Source organism: Bolinopsis microptera, chromosome 7 (genome assembly GCF_026151205.1).
Source record: "Bolinopsis microptera isolate Bmic1 chromosome 7, MBARI_Bmic_1.0, whole genome shotgun sequence".
Taxonomy (NCBI): Eukaryota; Metazoa; Ctenophora; class Tentaculata; order Lobata; family Bolinopsidae; genus Bolinopsis; species Bolinopsis microptera.
The window spans coordinates 1,238,105-1,252,674 of record NC_087078.1 but is presented as its reverse complement, the minus strand read 5'-3'; the positions used below and the strand labels follow the sequence as shown (position 1 = coordinate 1,252,674).

The window sequence follows — 14,570 nt, the reverse complement described above, 5'->3', positions numbered from 1 at the left end:
GTGTAACTGAATTCTTGTCGTTGTTCTTTAGCCCAGATTTAAATGATTTGTGAAGCCCACCTTCCAAATAGTCACTTATTCTCTTTATCCTCTGAAATAAGAATTTTGCATATAATGTCTACAGAATTAGTTATCGGCACACCACACAGTATCTTAATAAAGTTGTTATTTGTGTCAGCCGTAAGAAACTTTAGAATTATCTTAGGAATGAAGAAAGTGGCTAAATCATCAGAAGAAGGCGAATGATGAAAATTAACGAATAAAAACGTTTACATTTTAAAATACTATTAAGAATTAACGTACCGGTCTCATATTCTGGACAAAAGGTAGATTCTCGTTTTTGTTAACATAGAACTGGAGCTGACTGTACTCACTGGCCACGCGCTCAAACAAACTCCTGATAATAGAGGTGTAGTGTGCACTGTTCCCCACTGTTACAGAAATACAACAGTGTAAATTTACATACTTCTATATTCAGAACTTTTATTTAGAGAAAAATTTTGATGAAACCGGAGCATCTCTAGTTACAAAAGAGTACATCTCTGATAACAAATACTTAGGGTGGTAAAGAAAATGAAATATATAAATAACTTATGTATAAACTATAAATGTATTTAAATACTAACTTACTCTTTTCCTTCAGTCTGATTGTCGATTAGTTGTTCTATCTTATTAGTCAACTTTTCAATATTCATCAACCCGTGCAGTATCTCCTGAATAGATGATGTTTAAGTTATTAATAACCTTACTTACGTTACTAGGTTACAAGCTGGTTACTAGCTGGTTACTAGAACTGGTTACTAGGTTACAAGCTGGTTACTAGCTGGTTACTAGCTGGTTACTAGGTTACTAGAACTGGTTAATAGGTTACTAGAACTGGTTACTATTTTACAAGCACAACTATTATAAAGATAACATAAACACTACACAGTTGCCCACTAGTCACTATTTTTACAGTTCATTTTATACACTGCATCTATTAATTACTATACACACAGAGGAATTTAATTCTCCCTTTGAATCAATCAAGCTAGATGATTTATTGTAAATACTGAGATCAAACTATCAATTTACAGGCTATCGTCAAACATGTTGCAAGGCGTCATCTTCAGTGACATAAGCCTCAAATTATTTGTTATATAATAGTGTTGAAAGTATTAAAACTTAAAATTACTATACACACATTATTCTGTGTGAAGAGTAAAGACACTGAACAGCTTATATTTTAGATGCATCAACACACGTGCAACACACGTGCAACACACGTGCAACACACGTGCAACACACGTGCAACACATGTGTAACACACGTGCAACACATGTGTAACACACGTGCAACACATGTGTAACACACGTGCAACACACGTGCAACACATGTGTAACACACGTGCAACACACGTGCAACACACGTGTAACACACGTGCAACACACGTGCAACACTCGTGTAAAAAGTACGTGAAAATTGCAAACATTAAAACGGGATTTTGTTGAACCTTCAATTGAGTAGCGACAAAAGAGTAATGCGTGTCGGGTGTGTACTCAGTGTACAATGTACATTACACACTAATCACTATCTATAACTTACATAATATGTCTACTATAAAACTAGTAACAGGAATGATACCGCATAATGCACATAATATAATAACATAATATAATATATATATATTACATAATAAACACACACCAGTAACACTGACCTCTTTGTTTCTTATTTGAGATCTGAGTTGTAGTTTCTCAGCTATAAGCTGCACTTCACTATCTATAGACTGTGATATTATGTTGATATCTGCGTGTATATCTATTAGAGGCGCTTCTAATTTTAGTATAGTCTGATCCACTCCTACTAAGTTTGTAGACAGGTTCACGAAATCTGCATAGTCTCTGGGAAAATAAGAGGGAGTTAATTACTTGAAATTAGATGGTAACTAAATTATTTTGTAGCTGGTTACTAAGTTACTTGGACTGGTTAATAAGTTATTAATTTAATATTGTGTAACTAGGTTACTAATTTTGGTAACTAGGTAATACTCCAACCTACCTGTTGATGAGCTCGACAAGTGAGTTTTGTATAGTTGTAGAGTAATTCTCCAGATCTTTCTTCAGACTCTCTAAAGTGAAACTCTTCCTGTTTAAAGCTAGAAACGTGTCCACATCGAAATTATCCTCAAAAAACTCCTGGGCCATTAGAATGTGTTTGATAAGGAACAGAAATTTTTAGTACAAGTGTTATCGGAGACCGCTTTAAATGATTATTTTGCAGCAATAGATCATGGAATTAAAATTTAAAACCTGATTTAGTTTACATTTTCTTTTGTAAGTATATTAATAGTAAATATAACACATTAAATTAAATGATATAATCTCCTGTGTGGCTAACCTCGGGTCTAAAGCAGACAGGTCTCTCTCTCTTTAACTTAGACAGGAGGAGTCTGGGGGACTCTACAGTTTCAGTCTCTATCAGGGACATTGTCCGTGTTACACTGGTTACTATGGTTACACTGTGTAGTTTACACTGGTTACTATGGTTACACTGTGTAGTTTACACTGGTTACTATGGTTACACTGTGTAGTTTACACTTTGTAGTTTAGCTGCTGAAACTCACTACGCTCTGTGTTATCAGCACACGTCTTGTAGGAACTTGTAAACTTGTAAACTATAGCTCAGAGCATGCAGTGTACTGTGTGTCTTATCTCTTGTATCTACCTCTTATCAGTACATGAAGCTGTAACAATATGTTAGTTAAAGCCTGATATGAGTAACACTGCTTTTGGTACTATTATTCTATTATATTATTATTATATAAAGTAGCATTTCTAAAAATAATTTGATCAAGGAGTTGACTGAACGTTTAAATTATGTGCACAAATATAAGCGTACTTTTATCTCAACTTAGCCGCGTAAAATGATTTTTAAGAAGGCTTGAGTGTAGGTGTCCAGCCTTGGAGACAATTATCATAACACATAATCTGAGTAAAACAAGTTTAACGTTTCAATTCAAAAAGCATATTTGATATTTATAACAAAACAAACTTAAACTGTTTTACTGTATGTGGCTTGATTACAAATTTAAGAAATAAATCAAAGAAAAAATGAAATTCGACCAATGATTGATACTTATTTATCATATTAAATATATGGAAAAACAAACTTTATTCTCTCATTCTATTTACAGCAATGATTGTGAACAAAACAAAATAAAACTCCAAAAGTCCCAATTACAAGTACAGTTGGGATACAGAAACTAACCAATCAGAACAAAGTATTCACACCACGTGACACAAACCAACCAATCAGAACACAGTATTCACACCACGTGACACAAACTAACCAATCAGAACACAGTATTCACATCACGTGCATACAGATTAATGAATCATAAACACACTACAAAATAATATAAACTACACGTACAAAATAATCCACTATATTACACTGGTACACTGTACACTATGGTACAGTGTTGAAATTGCTCAACATTTTCAGAACAATAATATTGATATTTAAAAAATCTTTAAAGATTATTTAACCCTTTAGAAAAGTAAAGAAGAATTTATTGTATAGTGTTACAGAGAGAACAACATTCTTCTTGATTTTACGTAATAAAAGCAGAGGTATGCATTGTATGAAGATTATGAATAAAAGTAGCTATAGATGTATGTACCAACAAAATAATTAAGGGGTGCATCATTCAGGTAGAGCATGTTTTTAAAACTACAGTTAGTCAATTATTATTTTGGGTATTTGGAAATTGTAGATCGACTCTGGCTAGTTCTCACTTCTCAGCTTAGTTATCAAATATTCTCGTTGCTATCCTGGTTATAGTTTTTAAAAGTGTTCAACTCAACATGTTCTGAAGAAAGTAGAGGTGATCTCTCTGTATGACGAGATCTGTAGTTGTTACGTATTGTTTGTGCACTCACTCCCAACTGATAGGGGGTATCTAGGTTATTAGTTGGGTCATTAAATAGTTATAGTGATTCAAGTGATGTACATTAGGTATTGGAATATTTTAACAACCTCAAAACTGAACAAGGTCACAAGTTTGTTTGACAAGCAAAATCGTTCGGTATATGAACGATCAGTTTCCCCTTTCGGGATCGACTTGGTTAAATTCAGAAATCGCAGACCGCAGTCGAAAATATTTTACGCACACAAACTTATCTAGTAATTAAATGGTATTTGGCGACGTTAAGGATTATTACAAGTTTAAAAATTACTAAGAATTAAAATAATGGTTTTAACAATCATTTCAATAGTTTCGCCATTTTCAACGCAGATTTTATCAAAACAATAAAAACAATCAGCGAAACTTTTAATTTCCACAGTTTTACCGAATTTCTTGACTTTTTACCGCTACCGTAGGCCATTTCACCCAACTAAAATCATAAAATGATAGGAATAAAATGATAATAACTAAAAAATGATATGTACAATTATTGATAAAAGAGCATAAAATTTCATATTTATAAAATAATAAGATAAAAACGTTTCAATTACCTGTGTTCTGATATCAGTTCTGACGTCTCTGAAGTCAAACAAGTGAGATAGACTAGTTAGAAACTGAGGGGGTGGTATTTCTATCTCTGAGAGGAGATAAAGTGTTATAATTCATACAGTTAATATCTGGTTACTAGGTTACTATCTGGTTACTAGGTTACTTGTTGGTTACTAGGTTACTATCTGGTTACTAGGTTACTTGTTGGTTACTAGGTTACTATCTGGTTACTAGGTTACTTGTTGGTTACTAGGTTACTATCTGGTTACTAGGTTACTTGTTGGTTACTAGGTTACTTGTTGGTTACTAAGTTACTATCTGGTTACTAAGTTACTACCTGGTTACTAAGTTACTACCTGGTTACTAAATCAACGCTTACCTGAGACGTAATGTTTATAAGAGAAGACAATATGATGGGCTATTGAGAAACCGAACATTTCCATACAGATCAGTAAGTTCTGCACTGTCTCCGCTGTTTCTTCTGCAGTGTAACCACCTTCATTTTTACTGTAATAAAGTAATTAACAGGAATTTATAAACAATCAGTTTGTTTTTTAGAAGACAAAGAAAAAAGAGAAAGAAGACATTAAATTATCGATTTTTCAATCCTTTTTTCATGTAATATGGAATGGTGCTTACAATTTAGTAGTGATAACAAAGTATTATAAGTTTAAAATAACATTGTAACAATAAGCTTATTAAAACCTGAGATTATGTTTTAACTCACCTATCTTTAATAATACTGAGGAAGACAAGACAATCCAAAAAGAGTCCCTGCCAGAATGAGAAGAAGACCACTGCCTTAACACAGAGGAATTTAGGAAGAGGTTCAATTCCAGCTAACTCGTGTTTAAGTGCTTGGTAGAAGATAACAAGACAGTACAGGGCCCACATTTGGGCTATGTTATCTATTATTAATGTCCACATCCATATACTACCTGCACAAAATAATAAATAAAATAGGTTTTTAGTAATTTAGAAATTTAGAAATCGTTTTAAAATCTATCATTCAATAAACATATATCGAGTAACTCCAGGGACAAAAGGAAATCGCGATTATTTTTGCCAAAAATTGCGATACCGCGATTTTCACCGCGATTGATACCGCAAGACATGTAAATTTTGTCCCAAAAAATGCGATCCTGCACATGCCGCGATTTCCTTTTGTCCCTGAGTAACTGTATACCGCGCCTCTTCTTTTCTGCCAAAATTCTATTCAATTTGCTCGTGTTATGCAAGAAATATGATTCATCTTAGATAATATTGTATTTTGTGGTGATTTGATTAAATACTGAGCAATGTTCTATCACAATACAACACGTTCATACTAAGTCCCTAATGAGTAATGACGTATATATGATGACGTATATATAATGACATATATATAATAATAATATAATGACGTATATATGATATGCTTGACAGTTGACAGGTTATTTGAGAAGCTATATTATATGTACTGGGGAGTGGGATTTTGTGAACCTCTCTATACCGGGATTTTTATATATGGTACCAATTACCATGCACTGTTCCCCCGAGAGGCCGGGTATTATATACAGGTTCTCACTAATAATTACGATAAAAAAGAAAGCAGGAACTATACTAAAAGCTAATTAACTAAATATCTAATTACTAACCTATACTAAATTCATTCTTTCCAGAGTGGCCGGCCAGTTCGGCTATCAACATAATAATAGTAGTGATTGGTTTAGAGACAACGTAGACAAACACTCCTCTTTTTGACCATATCACAAACGATTTGCCCTGAAACACAATGATTTTCATAACGTTGCTTGATAAATAGTTGAAAATAAAACACGTACAAATATAAAACGATCTCAACTTCTTATTGTATATGAAAAGGTTGCTTACTGTTGCTAAGAGGCAAAGGTAGTCAATTGACCCTTATATTTACACAGACAATACAAGATAAATAACAACAAGACTAACCTTAGGCCATGGAGGTAGCCTCTGGAAAGGGAAGAGCTGTGGTTGTGCAGCCTTGTAATTTAGCAACTGTTCTACATTATAGTGTTCATACATGTATGTTACTAGGAACATCATGAAGTTGTAAATCACATACGACTCATAACACTCTCGCATCTGAAGGAGTGTTGTTAGGGTAACAGGGGTGTTAAGACGATTTGTCAATATCTCTGATCTGACCTAACAACGTGTAATCATTGTTCATGTCTTTGACTAGACAGTATTTTTAAATATTAATGGAAATAAAATTTCAAACGTCATAAAATAAACCCAGATATGGTTCGAAACGTTTTGGCGTATATATACTCACAGCATCTAAATAGATGGTCTGTTTATGTAGTATCATGCCCAGGTAACTAAAGAAGCTATATACAGGGACCATCATGAGTATCCTGATTAACCGCAGTTGTTGGGGAGGCTGGGAGAAGTTCTTCAGGTGCTGCACAACTCCTGGTAAATTGCCATGGTAACAGCAATGATGTTATTGTAAAAATATCAAGCAAAGTGTTGCTCACTGACTTTCAATCAGCTGGCAGCATTATACTTTCAACAACTGAATACTCTTGACTAAACCTTGAATAAAATTGAGGATAAAAACAGAGTAATATCAGCTAGTGCTGTCATGGTTACCTGCAGTAGTGATAGGTATCGTCATGTAAACAAACACCCCAGCCACAAACCAGACAACCACATGTTTCTGAAGGTAGAAAATTATTAGAACTTATTGAATAGGAAATACCAATAATCAAGTGTAGAGCGTAATGAAAATCTAGAACTTTCAATGCATATTGAATATTACTCAATATTAGATCGTTCTGAAACACAATGTTTTTTGTCATTTCACCTCAGCATGCCTCTTCACGAGCTCGTTAACACTGAGCGGGATAGCGAAACATAATCCCAACATGTAAATGATGAGTAGAATGTAGCCCAACCTGGCCCTCAGCCATCTTGCTGCATATTCATCCCATCTTACGGTTGCCTGGTCACTTTCTTCCATTCTATAAAATATCGCACATTAAGAAGCACATAATTGATAATTATCTTTACTTTTGAAATTGTTACCAAAACGTGATTAGTCTGGTTAGGAACTTATTATAAATAATCAATAACTATCAGTCTCTATTTAAGCTCTTAAAATTCTATTGAATTCTACATTAAGCTTCTTCAGTTGAGAGCTTAACTCCTAGTAAATTGATTGCTCTAAAGACTTTCACTCAGGTAGTGGCTAGTGCAAGATGTGTATTGTTAATATTTCATGTAACTCTATTTAACAAAAAAGGGGTTTTGGTCTTACACTCAAGCGTGTCTAGGTTTCATCCTATCCTCAAATTATAATAAAGCATGAATCGATGTTTCATAACAATTCAATAAATCTTTCAGTACACTCCAATGTAACTTATAAAATTAATAGTAGTAGTAGTAGTAAATCTTTCAAAGTACGAAATATCTCTTTAAAAGAGCATCCTAGGCACCTTATAGATATCAAAACGCATAAAAAAGAAAAGAAAAACATCAACCATCTTCTAACTTCTTCCACTCCTCCCTATCTAAAGCTAAAAATCTAAGGTCTTCGAAATCAGTCAAATTCTTAAGTCTAATATCAAGATTTCTACTAGTCAAGTCTTTTCTAATAACATCTAATAAGTTTAAAAAATATCAGAATTTATAGCAAATAACATAGAGGTGTATGCTGGTGAGTCTTCCTGTCCTCTTAAGATATGTCCTAACATTCTCCATCGAAACTTAGAGACTCTCACAGACAAGGGAGTGACATAACAACGAGCATAGAGTGCCTCATTAGAAATAACCCCAGTAGGCCATCTGATGTTGAGGATTCTTCGGAGGTGTTTGCGATGAGCAATATCAAGTTCATTCAACGAAGCTAGTGGTGCAGCCCAGGAGTTGCAGTTGTAGAGTAGAATAGAGACTACTTGTGCCTCGTAGATTTTGATCTTCCTTTGGACTGAAATCTTGCTATTCATCCAAAATATAAAATTAATAATAACAATAATAATTCTATACAGTTACATAATTGAAACAATTATGGCCCCTTATTGTGGGCAAAGTATGTGTCTTTGTTGAAGTGTCCTGGTATAAACATATCTGAGTGACTGCATTAAAATAATTTAAGGAGAGTTCTCTTAAAATTTTAAAACAATGGGGATAAATACTAAGACCTAATAAAATCAAAACAAAATGCAGCCACCTAATTTGTTGTTAAGCTTTCTCTCCTCCTAAGATTGACTAGTGGGACCATCTTTGGCGAATATTAGGAACTTAGACCATTAAAAATACCGTGCTGTTTATATTTGAAAATATATAATGCTCTCTTTGAATCACATCTCAGTTATGGTATAAGTGTTTGGGGCGTTGTCCTTAAAGAACGATCAAATGACAGTATTTTTATCACACAGAAGCACTGTGTAAGGATCCTTTTTGGTGATCTTGACTCATATTTAGATAAACAATCAACATGTGCACGTACTAGACCGTATGGTATGCAACAATTAGACCATAAACACTTTGAAAAGGAGCATACAAAACCCATTTTTAATAGACTAAAAATTCTAACGGCTCAAAACTTGTACAAATATCACTGCATTTTAGAATTCTCTAAGATTATCAAGTACCACTGCCCCTACTCCCTTTATGAGGCCATCAACATTTCAAACCGTGCAACGAGTCTAACTGTTATTCTTCTAAATAAATCAAATACCTTTTTGTTTAATGCAGCCAAGCTTTGGAACACAGTTCATTAAAAATTTTAACTTCGAGCAATTGCCTAGAAACTTCCATTAACTTGATAAAATTGAGAACCAAAGCACTATTAGTACAATCACAGGCAGCTGACTTAAAAGATACCTGGACTCCAACCAATTTTAAATTGCAGTAATTAAATTGCACATGCAGCGGCACACACCTAATATTACTATCATTACTTGATTGAACTATAAGCTGATAAGCTTTCAGATCCATTTTTAACCACTTGATGTAATGTTTTTAATAATTAAATATTTTAGTTTACAAATTTATATCAGATCAAACCTATATTTGATAATCAAACCTATATTCGATAATCAAACCTGTATTCGATAGTTAAATTTATGCGATAAATTGATATTGATACTATTATTGTTGAATGAAGTTAACTCCTGAGATAAATTTTATTAATTTTAACAAAGGGACTTGGAGTATAAACGACCAAGTTCGCATAAATGCCTACCCAACCAAGAATTTAGGAGGCAAGGGTGGGTGCGTAAACTTTACGGTCTGCACTGTCCGATCCTGTATCACCCTGGATTCTTTTTGACGTATTTTTGTAATAGGTATATACCTTCTATCCATTCTCTTGCTACTCCAAGTCCCCTAAGATATCTGGTAAAAAGGTCCTGCTAGTTATATATAAAATATATTTATGTTTGCTAAAATATACTTATGTTTGCTTTAATTGATACTAAATAAAATTGTTGTTTTCTTGCTGTAAGTTTGCAAGGTATGTGGACTAAGTGGGTCGAGAGTAATCGACTTGAAAGTGGGTGTTGAGAATCCTCAACTAAACTAAAGATAATGACATCCAGAAGATGAGGCAGTGAGTAGTGGTAACGTGCAAGGGCCGGGCATGATCCAGTTGGTTATTTTATGATATTATACTATGGTTAATAACTAGTTATGGTACTTGAACCTTGGTTACTGACCACTTTACTTGCTCAGCGCTATGACAATCTAGCCATTTTAGAAAGTTTCGTGAATCTTCATCGAGATTAACGATATGTACTTTGACTAAGTCTTACCGCGGTCCAATAAACCTGATTTGATGACAACAAAAAATCCGCAACATAACTCACATTACCTCACTGCGTAATGCATCATCACGTCCCTACTATAAGCATGCAATAAGCAAACTTGACATAACAGTCAGTGAAACTTGAGTCGAGTAGTCCAGTAACCAGTCTATACCAGTAGCTAACTCCCTCTTTACGGTACCAGGACTTAAAGTGCAATATATCGATCTTTCTCGAATTACTGTTTTGTAATGACTCAAATTATGTTCCAACATAATGGGCGTGCGCATTATAATACATCGATACCCTACATTCTCGGGAAGTTGATCAAATCTTTTTATGACCTTGTATTTTCAGTGGCGGTTTGTAAAGTCGATTTGTAAAGTAATTATAACGGTAAGAGTTTAAGTTGTGGTGTTACCACACACTTTAATATGGGTATCTTTTATGAGAACACACGCAGCAATTTCCTTAGCAATACCAGTAATAACTGTTACTGGTTGATATAAGCACTGTGCCGCCCTATAGGCCAATTCTAAATTCTTTGCCTGCAATTCTTACAAGCACGTTAATTACACACTCACACTCGCTGTGACACGTACACTCCGCATGCTGATTTACAGGGTGAACGTAGTCACGAAACTGCGGGCTTAATTGCTTTCTCTCTCTCTCTCTCTCTCTCTCTCTACTGTGTAACAACTACATAACTCAAAAACCCAGTTTTTACACCCGCAACTCGTACCAGGAAATTAAAAAGTGTCTTCCGTATTTTACGAGAAGCGGAAGCTACAGATCCTCGCTTTGTGAGCCAGCCTTCTACACGAGCACTTATGGTCACCACTCATCACTGGAGGAGACGTTAACCAGTGAGCTACTGTGCAGATCCGGCTAGGTTAAATAATGAACTATAGTTATATGCACTATAGAATATGCACTAAATCATAATGCACTATATTTATCACTATATTAATATGAACCTATATTATATGACACTATATTATATGCACTCATATATTTGCTCTCTCCTAAGTTAGGATATAGCGACCAGTTAATTGTGCTAACAGCACGTTCTTCTTCTTCCTCTTTCAGAAGCACAGTGTAACACAGTGTACCCTATACGCACACGTGAACTTCACCGAACTTCCATTATCAGATAATTTTCCTTCGTACACTCCTGCAACCCAACCTTTAGTAACACCTTTATTAGATGGCTCTGTGCGGGAATAAAGCTTTGGTATTTTCTGCTAGTTCTAAACCCCACTCTGGTCTTGTTCGTCAGCTCAGTCGTCCAAGTTTTAATTGGTCACTGACAGTTGCCGGTAGAAAGGAGAGAGCTAGTTTGTGAGTGTTCCGCCGCGTGTTTGTGTGGGAGTCTGAGAGTGAGTGTCTTAAACCTGTGCCCGAGCCTGGAGTGAGCTGTAAGTTATGTTTGGGTTTGATTGTAGTTTGGTTGGAGTTGTGAGTGTGGACGCGAGTATTTAAACTGTAAATATAATCTAAATCAAACTCGCAATTACCTAGCGAATTAGAGAAATGTATAGTCCGTTTTAACAAGTTTGCTAATTAAAGTTTGTACACATGTCCGAGTTATCAATGCTAGAAATCACAAACTAAGCCTGGGCAAAGGATGTAAGTAGGTCCCTGATATAATGAGGTTGGGCGGTAACAATACCGAAATGTTGGGTTTGATAAAAAGGGTTTGGACTTATTAAGGAAACGAAAACACTTTTTTACCTTTCCCCAGCCCTGCAGGTCATTAGTGATCGGAATTTATAAAGGAAGATCTCATTTTTATTTTGATTGCTGGCGGCATACTTATCGCCACCGCATCAGAAGCTGTTTACAGATATGCGACTTCTACAATGCGGGGGATCCGATGTTTAAAAGATTTGTTTGTCGCCGTAACTCAAATGTTGTGCATGTAACATAGTGACCATTGACTCCACTTAGCAAGATAAATTACGATTTTACCTTCCTGCACGAACAAAGCTAACTGCAAGTTGGCAACTCAGAGATCATCTTGAACGATCGGGGAGGAGAACTTTACTTAAGTAGTTATGTTCCAAAGTCATAGACCAGAATTCCAATGATTGGTATTTATTTGAGTTAATGATCACATTTAATACTGACATTGAAGAGGTTAGTTGTAATGGATACTTAAGATATTAGAAAAGTATGGTATTAGATACTTTTAGATAGTAGGAAGGTATAAGTAATAGATATAGATATTAGAAGGTGTTTTGTAATAGATTATTAGATATTAGGAAGGTGTTGGTAATGGATACTTTTAGAGCTGGTAAAAGCTGGTTAATAAACATAAGGATTGTACTAATAGTCCATAGTTAGCACACCTATTTATATAACATTAGTTGTCATTGTACGATAGTTTACACCCTATTTTCTGATAATTGGTCTTAGACTGAGATCATCAGGGGCTTGATTGCTATTTTCCCTCTCTGTGCTCAACCATATGTTATAAAAGAAAGTTTGACCTATAGCTATTAACTGACATACTAAGCGTTACTAATTACAAAAGAATGACTGCCATAGCCCGCAATTTGTAACCTTCCAAGAACGCCTTTTATAAATTGCACAACCATACTTCAGATAAAAGGCAGAAGTAAAAAATAAGTAACTAATAAAACTATAACTGATTGTGACATAAATGTACGTGGTGTCACCTGTTACCCTGACCTTCCTGACAAGTAAATATAATAATATGTAAATGTAAATAAAATGTAAAGCCTTAATACTGCTGTTAATTCAGAGACTGCATAGTACTCTGTACAGTCCTTACATTTTGAAAAATAGATCAAATCTTTCATTTTACTTGAACTTACTACGATGAATCAGCTTGATGTTGGTATTTATTTCTGACATATCGTCAACTTGTTGGATAAAGTTCTGCGTTTACAAATTTGGAACGCTGTAAAAGTCGTGTTGATACAAATTAAAGGGCAGCTTGATTATATCGCCGTGTCAAGGAGTCACTGGGTTTGTGAGAATGGCCACTTGAATTTTAATATAGTCCCGTACTTTCCAGCAAATAGTGGCATAATCGGCACAACCCAGACCGCCAACCACTTCACTCTGTACTCCAAATATTCATTCTTATACCGTTTACAAATCTCTCAATTGGAAGTGTGGAATTTTAAACTCAGTAATTGCCAAGTATTTTTATGAATGCTCACAGGAACTTTTTTGGGTAGCAGTGGTAGCAAACCCTCAGCTGCCATATAACAGCGGAAACATAAGTTTAAGTGAGAGAGCCACTTGTGTCCTACTTGAAGGTGATGAGATGCACATGATCCAAGTTGTTAACATTGTTTGGGTCATTTGCCTAATTGTTATCCGGTTTCGAGACGCCCTTTTGGTCCAAAAGGCTAGGCCCACAAGTAAGGACCATTTTCCATGATGGGTTTGTAGGTTGGTGGAAACAAGTCCCTGGTCTTACCCTCCCTCCTTATGTTATAGAAACGGTAAACAGTACCACTTGGGACCATGGATAATGGATATTATCGCCGATTAAGGGACACAATTAACCAAGTTGAGAACAGATTATAAGAGGGTTAGAGTCTTCAAAAACCTGCCTCGTTACATACGGTAACCTGTGGACCAGAGACCTGTACAGGTACTCTGTAGTAACGGTGATGTTGCCGGTTTGTTGCCCCACAACCACCTGGTGCACTTTCAAACTCATGTTCTGTGTTGTATAATGGATAGAATATTCCCCCCCCCCCCCCCCCTTTCGTAGCTGCTGCTACTCTAAAATAAGGACTTAATCTCGGCTTTCTCGTGGTCATGAGATGTACTCTCTATTAAAGTTGGCTGTATAGACAACCAAGATTGTAAAATGAAAGCAATTTCAAGATCAAACTATAAGTTAATCATAATTGGCGTGCAGAAGCAACGACAGTTTTGGTTGACAGCTAACAACTGTAGCTGTAGCCACAGCCGATTCTCAGCAGGGAAATTAATGGCATGGCCCTAATGAATTTTACTACTCTCAAATCGTTGACAAGTTTTACGATATAAGTGCAAATAATAGAGACTGAGAACAGGTTGATAATGATATTGTTCATTGCAACCTAAACCATAATCTTGCTCTAAAGATGAATTTTAATCTTTTATTTTGTGAACCATGCGTTCAAAGAGCACAGTTACAAATTCACAATGATTTTAATAGTTATTTGCACTATACAAGAACCACTTAAAACCACGCTTAACGTCGAGACCAACCCAAAGAATTCAATTGCAACATTCTAGAAACAAGTTGATCCACTTTCAATACCAGTAATTAA

General features: G+C 35.1%; 2 protein-coding genes across 3 annotated transcripts in view; both read right to left on the bottom strand.

The window, feature by feature from the left end:
• The window catches only part of LOC134818559 (conserved oligomeric Golgi complex subunit 2-like), an 11,362-nt gene extending 8,635 nt beyond the window's left edge, over positions 1-2,727 (bottom strand). The window contains exons 1-6 of the mRNA XM_063828174.1: positions 2,380-2,727; positions 2,041-2,177; positions 1,700-1,883; positions 631-713; positions 304-397; positions 1-91 (exon numbers count right to left, since the gene is read on the bottom strand). The exon at positions 1-91 is cut by the window's left edge and continues 89 nt beyond it. Coding sequence (XP_063684244.1) covers positions 1-91; positions 304-397; positions 631-713; positions 1,700-1,883; positions 2,041-2,177; positions 2,380-2,469 — 679 coding nt within the window. The 5' untranslated portion in view covers positions 2,470-2,727. The remainder of the gene's footprint in view (positions 92-303; positions 398-630; positions 714-1,699; positions 1,884-2,040; positions 2,178-2,379) is intronic.
• A 242-nt stretch (positions 2,728-2,969) lies between these two features.
• On the bottom strand, positions 2,970-7,486 carry LOC134818037 (transmembrane protein 184C-like). 2 transcript variants are annotated; one of them, XM_063827447.1, is made up of 10 exons: positions 7,329-7,486; positions 7,115-7,181; positions 6,795-6,934; positions 6,449-6,601; positions 6,136-6,262; positions 5,226-5,436; positions 4,878-5,005; positions 4,501-4,586; positions 4,335-4,379; positions 2,972-3,929 (listed from the first exon to the last, which is right to left on the bottom strand). In XM_063827447.1, exons 1-10 carry the CDS (start codon positions 7,482-7,484, stop codon positions 3,795-3,797), a joined length of 1,248 nt encoding a protein of 415 aa, XP_063683517.1. In that variant the 5' UTR covers positions 7,485-7,486; the 3' UTR covers positions 2,972-3,794. The 2 variants fall into 2 exon arrangements, with proteins under 2 accessions (XP_063683518.1, XP_063683517.1); XM_063827448.1 differs by lacking the exon at positions 4,335-4,379 and having other exon boundaries at positions 2,970-3,929.
• Positions 7,487-14,570: the final 7,084 nt, after the last annotated feature.